Here is a 14,457-nt window from a genome sequence, read left to right on the forward strand (position 1 = left end):
ATTCAGAAAAGATAAAAAGCAGAAGCTTTAACGCTGTGTGCAAGAACTGGAGTCTACAAATAGAAATCAAGAGAATGGACTAAAAGTCAAGAAATTATCAACTCAGCATAAAGTAACTCTATGACATAAAGGAGTAAATGATAGAAACAGTGATATGTTTGTTCCCTATTTCAAAGTACCCTGGGCATGTTTTCCAATTTTCATTCTTTAACTAAATTGTGGCTATTTTCCTACTAGTTCCAGAGAAACAAATAGGACAAACCAATGTCACATTTTTACCAGTCAAACTGAAGAAAAGCTGTGAGCTCCAAGATTTCCTGATCATCTTTTACCGCCATTCATTTCTATCATTGCACTTTAATGTGAGGCAGAGACTCTGAATTGCTTGTCTGTGCCTCTTAATTCTCTTTTGACAAGCGCTTTCAAAGGTGGAAGGACCTCCAGTTGACTGACTGCACTGAATGGTTCTAGGGGCCAAAGTCCATCATCTTCACAAATTTCAAAAGTTATTAATTTAACATAAATCGACCTTAGACTGGCTCTAAGGCTAGGCAAATAACTTAGCATCTTTAACATCTGTATCTCAGATTCTCAAGGGTATGTTTTGATGATAAATAACAATATATGCAGAAGTGCTTTAAGGCTTGGCTCAAAAATCCTGCATAAATTCAAGGACTGTACTACACTGACGTCTCCAGCCCAATTTAAAATAACCCCAATGACATTTACGCATTAATTTACAACACGAGAATAGCAAGTATTAGTAAACAGTAATCATAGTTACAGTTTTACCTAAAGTCCTACCATTTGAAAGCTAAAAGATTCCACATTCCTATTCCTTCTTTTCAAGGTGAGAAATCAAACCTTGGCTTGGTGGGGATGATACTGATACTTGGCCCTAGACTCAAATCGCTGTATCAAGCATTTCTCATTTCCCAGAATTATAAATCCTCACTCCTCCAACCGACGATATGGCCGTTTAAAGGGCTAATAAATCTTTAATGACCAATCATGTCTTGTCCCCTTCACTTTCCCTCCAACATCCTTCTACCGTTTCTCGTCCTATCCGGGAGACGTGCAGGTAACAGAAGCCTGATTAGAATGAAACTCTTATCACATCCCACAATCAAGGACGCAACTTGACAACTGCTCACGGTGATCATCAATGGCAACGTTTCGGTTCTCTTTTAATTGCGGGGGCCACAGCACCCGGAAATGAAATCTCAAGCGCAACCCACTTTGCACAACCGTATCATTTCCTTAAGTTGTGCCCTACTGCGAGCGCGGGGTGCACGACTCCGAGGGAACCGCGGACCCCTAGGCACGGTTACCCTGCCTGTCGCCTCGGGCCTGGAGGTCACTCGCGCCTCACGGCCACGAGGTGGGCCCGCGGGTGCGCGATCCCCCCACCCCCGGGCCGCCGCAACGGGCGCTCGGCGGGACACGGAGGCGGCACCGGGGCCAGTCGAATCTGGGGACAGCGTCCGGGCGCAAGGGTGGGTCAACTCAACAGACCCCCAGCGGCCCGAGGCGCCCCCAGGTAACGTCCGCGCCTCAGGCGGGCCGAGGAGGCGGCGGCCTCGGCCGCGTCCCTTCAGCCGCTTTTACGACCGGCGGGAGCCCGCTCAGGGCCAACGAGGCTGGGCGCCCGGCCCGGGCCGGTCTCGAAGACAGCCGCCGCTCGGGGACCGCTCAGGGCACCGGTGCCCAGCCCCTCAGGGAGGCGCCCCGCCCTCAGATGGCCCCCGCCCGGTGCGCGCCACGCACCGCGCCCCGCCCGCGGGCCGGCCCGCACTTTCCCGCCTCGCCTCACCTCGGCAGGGGCGGGGGTCGCGCGCCCTCCCTCGCCCCCACGCCGCTCACCTGCAGGGCCCTAGGCTCGCTCCATGGCCGCCCGCGCGGTGCGGTGCGGCGCGGGCCCGGCCGCCCCCGCCGCCTCCGGGGAGGGGCAGCCCCACGCCGCGCTCACCGCCCCCAGCCGCCGCTACTGCGGCTCCCGCCCACCCCCGGCCCGGCCATTCCCCGGCCACCTCTCCCGGCGCTGAGCCGGCGGTCCCACACCCACCCCCCGCCTCCGCGGCTCGCGACTGTTGGTACCGTCCTAGCCTAACGCCTTCCCTGCGGCCAATCCAAGGGCTCTTTCAGCGAGGTCCCGCCCCCCGCCCCGGTGGGCGGGCCTACTGGACCCACTCCGGACCGCCCTGCTTAACCCTTTGCGTCCCGGGCCGGCCCAGCTTAACTCTCTCGACGCCGACTCACGCCTCTCCTGCTTCTCCCTGCCGCCCCACCCCGCTTACATAAATCGACCTCTCACTAGCCTTCGCTTTCTCTTTTCTTGGTTTTCGTAAAGCAGATAGGCAGCCAGGCAGTGGGACTGGAAGCTGCGGTTCCTAAGTTCTATTTGTGAGAAGCAGTTTCCCTCCTCCTTTTACCCAATTTGCCTTCACTTCACTGCTTCTGCCTGTGCAAAAGTAACCTCTTGCCCAAAAGAGGCCAACCTTCCCATCATGAGAGCTCTTTCTTTGGGCCAGACCAGTTCAGTTCAGTTCAGTCGCTCAGTCGTGTCCGACTCTTTGCGACCCCATGAATTGCAGCACGCCAGGCCTCTCTGTCCATCACCAACTCCCGGAGTCTACCCAAACCCATGTCCATCGAGTCGGTGATGCCATCCAACCATCTCATCCTCTGTCGTCCCCTTCTCCTCCTGCCCCCAATCCTACCCAGCTCCCCGCTAACATTTTGCAGCATTTAACAAAAAGTGTGACTAGTTTGCTGTAATAGTTTCTGAACGTCTGTCTTTTGCAAAGGACTATAAGGCCCCTGAGGGCAGGGCAGTTGTGTCTGGGTTTCCAATGCCTGACACTCAGTAGACTCCCTATATATAATTTTGTTAAGTTTTGACCTTGCTGCCCGGCTTGTGAAATTGAAAGCACCAAGTCTTAACCACCGGACTGTCAGGGAACTCCCTCCTTGTAAATAGTCTGAACTAAAGATTCTTCCTTTTCTTAAATTGTCTCCTTTCCACTGACTCCATACAGTGCATCCACTGTATAATGTATCTATTCGTTTATTCATCATATACTAAGCTTGGACTTCAGGGTTCCCATCCCTGAAATACTGTAGTGCATATTGATGCATGTGAAAAGGTGTGTGATGGGAGAGATGGGGCTGACTCTTCCGGCTTTCAGTTCAGTTCAGTTGCTCAGGCATGTCCAACTCTTTTCGACCCCATGGACTGCAGCATGCCAGGCTTCCCTGTCCATCACCAAATCCAGGAGTTTACCCAAACTCATGTCCATAAAGTCAGTGATGCCATCCAACCATTTCATCCTCTGTCGTCCCCTTCTCCTCCTGCTTTCAATCTTTCCCAGCATCAGGGTCTTTTCAAATGAGTCAGTTCTTCGCATCAATTGGTTGAAGTATTGGAGTTTCAGCTTTAGCATCAGTCCTTCCAATGAATATTCAGGACTGATCTCCTCTAAGATGGACTGGTTGGATCTCTTTGCTGTTCAAGGGACTCTTAAGAGTCTTCTCCAACACCACAGTTCAAAAGCATCAATTCTTTGGCACTCAGCTTTCTTTATAGTCCAACTCTCACATCCATACATGACTACTGGAAAAACCATAGCTTTGACTAGACGGACTTTCATTGGCAAAGTAACGTCTCTGCTTTTTAATGTGCTGTCTAGGTTGGTCATAACTTTTCTTCTTCTGGCTTTAGAGTTCATTTAAGCAAGGGAAAGAACTCCTTACTGGCTGTATGATATTGGGCGTGCCACTTGATCTTTCAGAATATTGATTTCTTTATCTGGAAAATGGGAGTTAATCATGGGACCTACCTCACAGGGTTGTGAGAACTACATAAGGAAATGTGTGGGGAGAGGACTTTCAGATTATTGTATAGTGTTTTAATTCATATATATATTTATTAAGCACTTAGTATTGGGAGATCTTAGAGGAAAAATTGGTCTTTATACCTGTCCCAGACAATCTACTTACAGAGGAAGCCCCTTTGCAGAAAGCATGAAATCAGTGCAAGAAGGAGTACACGGTCAAATGCCGGAGGAGTTGTATCAGCCTTGTATTGGATGTATTTGAAAATGTTTGGAGATCGTTTTCTGACCACGGAAATGAGCTGGGTGGTAATGAGAGTCTACCTGATTTCTCTACACAGGAACATTGGTCTGCCTGCAGTCAGCTAATCCTCCTGAACATTGTTCATTGTATCAGGAGATCATAAAGCAAAGGGCAAATCAACGTTTCCTCTAAGACACTTTGTCCCCAAAGGACTCTTTCATACCTATATTGCTGATAAAGACAGCAAGGATGGACTGTCCAACTGGTACTCGGGAGAAGCTCAGTGCATCCAGCAGCCTTAGTTCCTTAGTGACTTTAGGGACATTCAGAGAGAAGGGTTTGTGACTTCTCCAGGCAACCCACTCCAGGGCTTAATTTCACATCTATCATATCCTTCCATCCACCCCACCGTGCTGCAGGACATACACACTTTCTCCTCTTCTGTCCTCAGAGAAGGAGAACCCTGGGTTTGGGGCCTCTGTGTTAAAGGTAAAACTGTTCTGTCCCCCAGTTTTCTCTCTACTAGGCCCCATTATCCAGGCTCTTTGTGCATGTATGTATAGCACTAGCACCCCAGGTTGTGTTTCTGCTCTCCTCCTGTAATGGGCCTTATTGCCCAGCCAATCAACCATCAATATGTTCTAGTACCGTGGGGGATGCAGTCATTTAAGAAAGGGACTCTGCCTTCAAAGAGTTTACACAACTAGCACACAGGAAGCAGCTGCAAGGAATGTGGAGTACTTAAATTATGCAGCATAGGCTCTGTGATCACTGTAAGAATCAAGGCCCAGGAAGATAGTGTGGGCTGGTATTGTCAGGGAGGAAGGATCGAGGTGAGCAAAATACAAGTGGGAGAAGAAAGGGACAATAAGAGCTGAGGTTAGGCGGTGCTATGTGAATTTAAACACAGACATCCTTAGGAGATGATTCACCATTGGGAGAATTGTTCGTTCCTTCCTCCCTGTCCTCCTGCATCCTTCCCCCCGCCCCCCCCGCCTTTTCTTCCTTCCTCCCTCCTTCAACAAATGTCTACCAAGTGCCAGACACTGAACTAGACCCAGGCCATGCAAGGACCAAGAGGTCCAGGTCCTCATCCTTGAGAAGCTTACAGGCTAGTACAGAGAAACAGAATGAAAGGGCAGGCGGAGCCCCTGTTAGTTAGGTCTGAGCGCTTTGCCATGGCTTCTATGATGCTTCTTTCACAACTCACGTGGTATCTTGTGGTTCTAGGTATCTTTGTCTAGTCACCCCCTTTGCCTCTCTCTTCCCTGTCCTTGAACTGCAAGGCTTTTAAAGACACAGACTGTCTTTATTTCATCTTTATTTCCATCTGTGGTTCTGCCTTACACGGGGTAGCATCTCTGCACTGATGTGTTGAAGTGAGATTGGGTTGAAATCAGAGTGGGGGTGGGGCTGTCCCCCTCCAGCCTAGGGCAGTGCACTTCCTGCAGGATGCCCACCCCACCCCCATCTTCATCCCTGAAAATGTTACTTATCTCTCAGATGCTGCTTACTCAGGAAGACTTTCATAATTTTTCTAACTGTGCATGTTTTCCTGGGCTTCTGAGTCTCAGTCCTTTGTACCTCTTCTGTGGTATGGTTTGTATTATTGATGTCTTTGGGGGATATGTCTGACCTCTTCCCCTAATAGGTAAACCCTTTGAAGCTGAAGACTGTTTTATTCACATCTGTATCTCCCATAGTACACGGCGCATGGTAGCTTCTCAACATTTGAAAGAGTTTTAGGAGAGCAAGTCCTGGAGACGTGGAGGATTGGGAGCACCGGAGGTTTCCTTCTTGGCCCCTTCATCAATGTAAGCGTTTTCCTTCAACTCTTTTAGAATTTCCAAGTCTCTGACAATTTGTCAAGCCCTAGGACTCCAATAACTGTCCAGCAATTCCAGGGTATAAGGGGAATACTGTCTCAAGGCTCCTGTACACATGAACACAGCACACACACTCCTTTTCAGAGCATACACCCACCATGATGGATCCTACTGAAACTTATTAAGTCAATTCTGTACCAAGAAATTTGAAGGGAGCAGTTGGAGAGAGCTCACGCTGGTCCAAAGTGTTTGGAGCCTGGGAGGAGATGGTGGAAGGGTGAGTGAGTGAAGGAGCATGCCTGCTCTGCCTTGCTGCCCCCAGGGTAGGTTTTGTCCCCTGCATAGGGCTCTCTGTGGACGCTGCTTCTGCGTTTCTTTCCCAACTGGGCAAAGACAGTACAACCATACCACAAGAGAGGTACAAAGTACTGTGTCTCATTTTGCCACCAGCTTTGCAGTACTATTCCTACCCACCCTTTGCTTACAGCGTTGGGACTGCTCATTTAACCCGTCCTGTGGCACCTGTGTCGTGCCACACTCAAGTCCCAGGGACAGCATCACACACACACACACACCCTTTTAATGTCTAGAAATTCGGAATGCATATTAACTGTTTTCAGTTATTTTCTTTCCACACTAGTATTATGGTTTTTATTATTGAGCTATAGGTTACATATCATAAAACTCACCTGTACAAAGTGTGCAATGGTTTTTGTTACAGTTACAGAGTTGAGCAACCATTATATAATCTAATTTTAGAATATTTTCATCACCCTGAAACCTATATGTGCTATTTTCTCTTTTATTCTAAAAATATATTTATCTAAATACAAATATTTATCTAAACTAAAAATATATTTCGTTTTCGTTTTTTAATCTGCTCATTAAAAGCAAAAATAAAAAAAACATTATGGACAAAGTGAAATTCCTAGAATTATTGAGAATGCAAAGGGGTTATAGCTCACAAAGAGTATTTCACTTAACTGCCGTGTATGGCTGAAAGCAGGGTTCCCTGGTGGCTCAGCGGTAAAGAATCTGTCTACCAATGCAAAAGGTGCAAGCTTGATCCCTGGGTCAGTAAGATCCTCTGGAGAAACAAATGGAAACCCATTCCAGTATTCTTGCCTGGGAAATCCCACGGACAGAGGAGCCTGGTGGGCTACCGTCCATGGGGCCACAAAATATATACAACTAAGTGACAAAACAACAGCATGGCTGAAATCATTGAATTATTCAGACCAAAAAGCATACTTTGTTGTTATGTGTGCTCTTGAGTGGATGTCCAGGGCCATGTTTTGGAATGTTTTCCAGTTCTTTGGGCCTTTCTCTAGTGCCAGTGGGCACTCCAGTGGATTTGGCAGAGATAACATTGCAGATTCCAAATTGCTAATTCCCACAAGGTAGGCATTTTGTGATGTGCTTAGGATGCTACCACATGCACAGGGATATTTAACACCCCCTGCTTTTTTTTTTTTTGCTGTGATGGAAGCTCTTTTATTTTTATTAACTCAATTTATTGCATGAAGTAATTGCATTAATTACTGCATGAGGTAATTGCAGCCACATGGAAGCTCTGAGCTCCTCAAACTCAGCTCCCATCACCCACAGGAAACGTGCTAAGAAGTTAAGCTGAGACTCTTTGAGCCTCTCTCAGGACTAACTCAAGGATGTCCTAAAGCTGCAGTCCTTAATCTGGCCACACACGAATTTTGAAAATATCGCTGTGCCTGCCCCCATGCTCAAAGATTTGAATTTAATTATCTTAGGAGGAGGTCCTAGCAAGGGTAGTTTTAAAAAGCTCCTGGCTTACTTTAATTTGCAACCCAGTCTGAGAACGACTGTTCTACTAGTGACTAACCCAGGATCCTATTAATCAATTGAATTGTGGGAAATGGCCATCTTCAGGGCAGCAAAACCAGCTCAACATCGGCAATTTTATACAATTTAGTCTAATGTATATACGCAACAGGTTTTTATTTTCGACAGGGAGGTAGGACTGTCCTTCCAAAGGCATTCACAGAAAACCAGTCATTTCTCTCCAAACCCGCATCCTCAAGGTAAGAAAGATGTGGCAGGGAAGCCAATGACCTGCTCTGTCAAGATGCTGCCCCCTGATGGACCAGACCCCCTGCATATCCTCTTCCAGTGGAGTTAAGTCTTTCAGAAGCCTGGGTCTGCCAGGCACGAAGGGAAATGAGCCAAGTAGGCTGAGGATGAGACAACCAGAGGTTTCCAGGGAACATGAGAGGAAGACTTTGTCCCTCCTTCAAAGTCATTTATATTTAAGAATATGTATTTTTTACTTTTTTGTAATTTCTTTTATTTATTTATTTGTTTTTGGTTGCACTGGGTCTCTGTTGCTACTCCTGGGCTTTCTCTAGTTGCAGCGAGCAGGGGCCACTCTTCGTTGGGGTGCACAGGCTTCTCATTGCAGTGACATCTCTTATTGCAGAGCACAGGCTCTAGGTCACGCAGGCTCAGTAGCTCAGCTTGTGGACTCTAGAGGGTGGACTCAATGCTGGCATGTGGAACCTTCCTGGACCAGGGATTGAACTTGTGTCCTCTGCATTGGCAGGTGGATTCTTAGTCTATTGCACCACCAGGGAAGTCCAAAAAAACATAGTTTCAAGACAAGGCAGGCCAAATAAAACACATGGATGGGGGAAATCCAGTGCTCAGGCCTGCAGTTTTTGTGACCCTGTCCTGGAAGGTAGATGTTCATGGAAGAGGGAGGTGGCCCAGGACAGGGCAGGACAAGATACTCGACGCAGCGGGCCTAGGATCCCAGGGAGAAAGCAGCCAACAGCTCACTGTTGTGCCTGGTGTGCCCCAGGGGACACTGTAGGAGAAATGGGGAGGCAAGACATGTTGGCACAGAGGACCCCTTGGGGGTGGGAGTTCAGGGCACCCATGAAAGGACTGTGCAAGCATTCTCAGAGAGGTTAGCAAATTGCTGGCAGATATGATACTACCACGGAGAAGGCAATGGCACCCCACTCCAGTACTCTTGCCTGGAAAATCCCATGGACGAAGGAGCCTGGTAGGCTACAGTCCATGGGGTCGCTAAGAGTCGGACACAACTGAGCGACTTCACTTTCACTTTTCCCTTTCATGCACTGGAGAAGGAAATGGCAACCCACTCCAGTGTTCTTGCCTGGAGAATCCCAGGGACGGCGGAGCCTGGTGGGCTGCTGTCTATGGGATCGCACAGAGTCGAACACAACTGAAGCGACTTAGCAGCATACTACCAGGATAGCATTTTTTTCTATGGCCGTGCACAAGAAAAGGGGGGAAAAGAAAAACAGTTTAAGACACTCTCTGACCTGTTTCTCCCTTGGCATTCTGATCTTTGTTCACTGTGGCAACCACTCACCCAAGCCTGAAGTATCCACTATCCTAGAAGCCTTATCCTCACCCACCTCCAGTCATTACTGTTTTGCCAACCCTGGTTTCCTAAAGACTCCTCAAATCCAGCTCCTTCCCTCCAGCCTCACCCTTGCAGCTCCTGTTCAGGCTCGTTTTCTCCCCACTGGATTATGGCAATGACCCCTTTTCCAGCCTCTCTGTCTCTAATCTTTCCACTTTAACCCCTTGCTATCCATTCCAGAATATCCATATAGAAAACTCCATCTGGAAAGATCTTTCCAAAAGGAAATCTGGGGACTTCCCTGGTGGTCCAGTGGCTAAGACTCCATGCTTCCAATGCTGGGGGTCCTGGGTTCAATCCCTGGTCAGGGAACTAGATCCCACGTGTTACAACTAAGAGCAAAGATCCTATGTGCTGCATCTGAGACCCACGTGCCAAATAAATAAATATTTTAAAATAAAACAAAACAAAACACAAAAGGAAATCTGAATCACATTATATACCTACCTGCTTATAAACTTTCAGTGACCTGAAGATGAAAGCCCAAGGTTCTCAGCAGAGCATACAGAACCTCAGGGCTGGGAGTCACAGCCTTCTTGCACAAACTCATCAGCCTTCTTGGCCACATGTTTTACGTTCTCGAAATACGGAACTGTGTAAAGCGCTCCTGTATACCCCCTGCTAGTTCATGCCTACATACTTTTGCTCAAGTTGTTCTCCATCTGGAATTCCCTTCCCACCTTCCTCCAGCCTTACTCATCCATAAAATGTCATCTTTAAGGAAAAGCTAAGTACCCCATCACTCAGCTCGCCTAGGCCTCTGCACATCCCTCTATATTATAGTGACTGAAGATCTTCCTTCTGTTTAAAATATAGGGATTTACCATACATTTCCCTCTAAACATTGGATACATCCTATAAATTTTGGTATCTTGCATTTTGTTTTCATTTTCTAATTCCCCTTGTGATTACTTCTTTGATCCATTGGTTTTTTAGGAGTGCGTTGTTTAATTTCCACATGTTCGTGAATTTCCCAAATTTCCGTCTGTTATTGATTTCTAATTTCATTCCATCGTGGTTATGAAACACACTTTGTGTGACTTTAGTTTTTTTGAATCTCTGAGGCCTGTATTATAGCCTAACACATGAGCAGTCCTGGAATGCTTCTATTACACTTGAAGAGAATGCATGTTCTGCTTTTTGTTGGGTGGTGTGTTCTACAGATCTCTACTTCTAGTGGGTTTTTAGTATTGTTCAAGTTTTCTATTTTCTTGTTAATATTCTGCATAGTTGTTTTAGCCATTATTGAAAGTAGGTATGTATTAAAGTGGCTTCCCTGGTGGCTCAGCAGTAAAGGATCCACCTACAATGCAGGAGACACAGGTTTGATCTCTTGGTCGGGAAGATCCCCTGGAGGAGGGCATGGCAATCCAGCCCCATATTCTTGCCTGGAGAAGCCCATGGACAGAGTAGCCTGGCAGACTATGGTCCCTGGTGTCGCAAGGAATCGAACACAACTAACGCAACTGAGCACATATGCACACATGTATTAAAGTCACTATTCTTGTTGAATTGCCTGTTTTTCTTTCAATTCTGTCAGTTTTTGCTTTATGTATTTTGCAGCACCATTATTAGGTGCATATGTGGTTTTAATAGTTATATCTTCTGGATAACTTGACCCTTTATCTTTCTAAAATGACTTTCTTTGTCTCTAGCAACATTTTTTTTTTTAAAGTCTGTTTTATCTGATATTAGTGTAGCTACCCAAACTCTTTTTGATTACTCTTTGCATGGAATATCTTTTACCATCCTTTCTCTTTTTTTAATCCATTCTGTCAGTATTTGCCTTTTAATTGGAATATTTAATCCAATTAATGTAAGGTACAAATAAGGTAGGATTTGCTTGCTATTTTGATATTTGTTATCTCTATGTCTTGTGACTTTTTGTTCCTTTACTCATCCATTAATGCCTTCTTTTGTGTTAAATCAGTATTTTCTAGCATACCATTTTTTAATTCCCTTGTTTCTTTTACTATATATTTTTAAGTCATTTTCTTTGTGATTTCCCTGGTGATTACAGTTACCATCTTAATTTATAACAGTGTAGTTCAAATTAATGCCAACTTTAATATAGTACATGAAGCTTTGCTTCTATATAGCTTCTCCTTTCCTCTGTGCTCTATTGTTATATAAGCTAAATCTTGATGCGTGCGTGTTGATCAGTACACATTTATAATCATTACTTTCTTCTTATATTGAAATCATCTATTTCTCACACTGACTAAAAGCTCTTTGAGGGTATGGGCTATGTCTTACTCTTATTTGTATACCTAGAAACTGGTAGAGTGTCTGGTACACAGTGGTTGCTCAATAAATACATGTTGACTGAAAATAAAGTGAATGGAACACTGAATAGGTAAACAGACTACAGAACTTTTACAAGATCACTGAATAAGGATGCATAGGTTGAACTAAACTCACATCATCATTAACTATGATGTTTGTATACATGTTTAGGAAAGTCAGTTGTTATTAAGCTATTCTCGGACAATTCCATTTGTTTAGCTCTAGGAAAGTATTGCATTTCATTGTGTGTTACTCACTCAGTCATGTCCAACTCTTTGCAACCCCGTGGACTGTGGTTGGCCAGGCTCCTCTGTCCATGGGATTCTCCAGGCACAAATACTGGAGTGGGTTGCCATTTCCTTCTCCAGGGGATCTTCCTAACCCTGGGATCAAACCCAGGTCTTCTGCATTGCAGGCAGATTCTTTACTGTCTGAGCCACCAGGGAAGCCCTAGGAAAGGATTGGTTCCATATAAAAAATTTGATTGTGGGTGGCCCTTCTTAGTATCTGCTTGATACTCATGTCCTGTGTTGGGAGGGTAGTGCAGATGGATTACTCCCTGGTTAGGTCAGACAGGTGGGAGGGGAGGAGAGGGAGAGAGAGAGGGAAGGAGAGGAAGAGGAAGGGAAGAATGAGGATGTCAGAAGGATGGAGAACCGCTTTGAGAATGTTGCTTCAAAAAAGTGATTACAGAGGAAGCAAACCAACCTCAAAAGGGAAAACCTTTCATAATAACAGTTGGGCAACATTATCTAATGTCAGCAATAGAGCAGTTCAATGTCCTTTCAGGGACCTCGAAGTAATGAAGTTTCATGCAAGGATGTACTGACTTTGGATTTGGTCCAGCCTCCTCATGTTACTGATGTAGAAACAGGTCTGGAGTTGCAGTAAGTTGCCCACAGTAACACAAATGGTTAGAGTAGAATCGGAACTAGAGATTGGATTTCAACACCGTTCTCCCTCCTGGTACCCAATGGATGGAGCTGTCTGATTAACTAGGACCACCTTCTCACCTTGCCTAGTCCTCCCTATCAGAAAGGAGCTATAGCTCTCTGGATCTGGCTAGTGATGTCTTTCACCTACATGTGTGACTGTTACTATACAGGGTAGACACTACTAGCTTCCCATTTTATAGTCATTCTTTCACGCTTCCCTCTGCTTTCAGCCTCTGGTAGGGGCTGGACATGTCCAAAGTTGTTTTCCCAGCTTCCCATGCTGCTAGAACAGGGACATATGACCCATCCCAACTGATGGGACCTGAAGAGAAATTATCTGGAGGGTTCCTAGAGATCATCCTCCTTATTAAAAGGAGAATGACAAGGAGAAATGTCCAACTTCCTGCCTTGGGATGTGTCTCTCTGAAGAGGTTAGTATGCAGACTGGCAGCAACTATATGACCATGAGGGTAGAAGCCTGAAAACAGGGCCAACCATCTGAAGAAGGCAGAAAGGAAGCATAGAAAGTGCCAGGTGATTTTCTCCATTATGTTTAAGTCCTAAAGATATCATATATATAGAAGATTATAGGCATATAGCTCCATGAAATTTCACACACTGAACATACCTGTTTAACCAGCATCTTCTAATCACTACCTCCCACAAAGGTAGACACTATCCTGATCTCTAACATCATAGACAAGTTTACCTACTTCTGTGCAGTGTGTAGATGGAACCTGAATGGATCCTGACTGATAAGTCCTTTTTTGGCTGCTCTGGATGTAATGTTTATATAAAATGGTGTGGTTTGAATTTCTGACTCATCAGAAATCCATCAGATGCAATCAAAATATTAAAGCAATTCAGCCACTCTAAGAACCAACCATGAAGTCTGAAATGTTTTCAGGGCATCAGAATTAGCAACCTCTACTTTCTTAAATTCTCTGAACTGGTATGCTGTATACTTTCTCTGGGATAAGTTCTTCCCTTAAGCTAATTGACTTTGTCTCTTGGAAACCCGAGGCCCTGGCTGTATTCCATTCCAGGATATGACACTGGAACATGCTTAGTCACTCAGTTGTGTCAGACTTTTTGTGACCCCATGGACTGAAGCCTGCCAGGTACCTCTGTCCGTGGGATTTCCCAGGCAAAAATATTGGAGTGGGTTGCCATTTATTTCCCCCAGATAAGTCCTTTTCTGAATGCACGGTATTCTTCCATGTCTGGTATACTTCATTTAACAGTTTGTGAGATTCATCCATGTTGTGTGTGGTTACAGATCATTCACTCTCACTGCTGAATAGAATTCCATTGGGAGAATATGTTAAAATTTATTTATCCATTTTTACTCTTGGTAGACATGGGGATAGTTTCCAGGTTTTGACTGTTATAAGTAATGCTGCCATAAGCATTCTTTTGTCATGAAGAACGCTTGGGTTACCTAGGAGTGGACCCACTGGGTTATCAGGTATGCATATGTCAGAATTAGTGCCAGTTTTCCAAAGGGGTGGTATCAATTTAAATGCACACCAGCAGTACGTGAATGGCAGTAGCTGCACATTCTTGCCACCTGGAACCTTTCTGAGCCACTGAATTGACCTGACCTGAACTGTCTTCTTCCAACTAAGAGTGTCTAAGCAGGGACCAGTTAGACTCTCTGTTATATGCAGCCCAGAACTTTCCAACTAAGGCACTCTACAAAGGTAGATCCTGTGCTTTGCTCTGAAAGGCATCTTTCCTTAAAGGCCAACCACTTTCTGATCTGGTGGGTCACCCACTGCCCTGGCTGAGGCCAGTTGGAGCAGGGCCTTATTGTTTCTTTAGGGAGTGACACCACCCACCCAGACCCTCCTTATTTCTTTCCTAGACTATTGTAATACTCTGCTAATGGATTCTCTCATCTGAG

At 45.7% G+C, this 14,457-nt stretch overlaps 2 protein-coding genes across 47 annotated transcripts in view; one reads left to right on the top strand and one right to left on the bottom strand.

Annotated features, from left to right (window-relative positions):
* FAM20B (FAM20B glycosaminoglycan xylosylkinase) overlaps positions 1 to 1,940 on the bottom strand; it is a 45,190-nt gene extending 43,250 nt beyond the window's left edge. For 11 of the 45 annotated variants that reach the window (XR_014052397.1, XR_014052398.1, XR_014052413.1 and 8 more), the window contains exon 1: positions 1,864 to 1,940. The gene's annotated coding sequence lies outside the window, so the exon portion shown is untranslated. Of the gene's footprint in view, positions 1 to 279 lie in introns of all 45 variants that reach the window. The other 34 variants (XR_014052404.1, XR_014052407.1, XR_014052395.1 and 31 more) reach the window with 19 other exon arrangements.
* LOC145504689 (uncharacterized) overlaps positions 1,216 to 14,457 on the top strand; it is a 73,538-nt gene continuing 60,296 nt past the window's right edge. Inside the window, exon 1 of one of the 2 annotated variants that reach the window (XM_081485970.1) lies at positions 1,216 to 1,540. In XM_081485970.1, coding sequence (XP_081342096.1) covers positions 1,216 to 1,540 — 325 coding nt within the window. Of the gene's footprint in view, positions 1,541 to 5,780; positions 5,892 to 14,457 lie in introns of those variants that run through there. The other variant, XR_014052420.1, reaches the window with a different exon arrangement.

The sequence above is a fragment of the Giraffa tippelskirchi genome, chromosome 5 (assembly GCF_054371585.1).
Source record: "Giraffa tippelskirchi isolate mGirTip1 chromosome 5, T2T-mGirTip1v1.2.pri, whole genome shotgun sequence".
Classification (NCBI taxonomy): domain Eukaryota; kingdom Metazoa; phylum Chordata; class Mammalia; order Artiodactyla; family Giraffidae; genus Giraffa; species Giraffa tippelskirchi.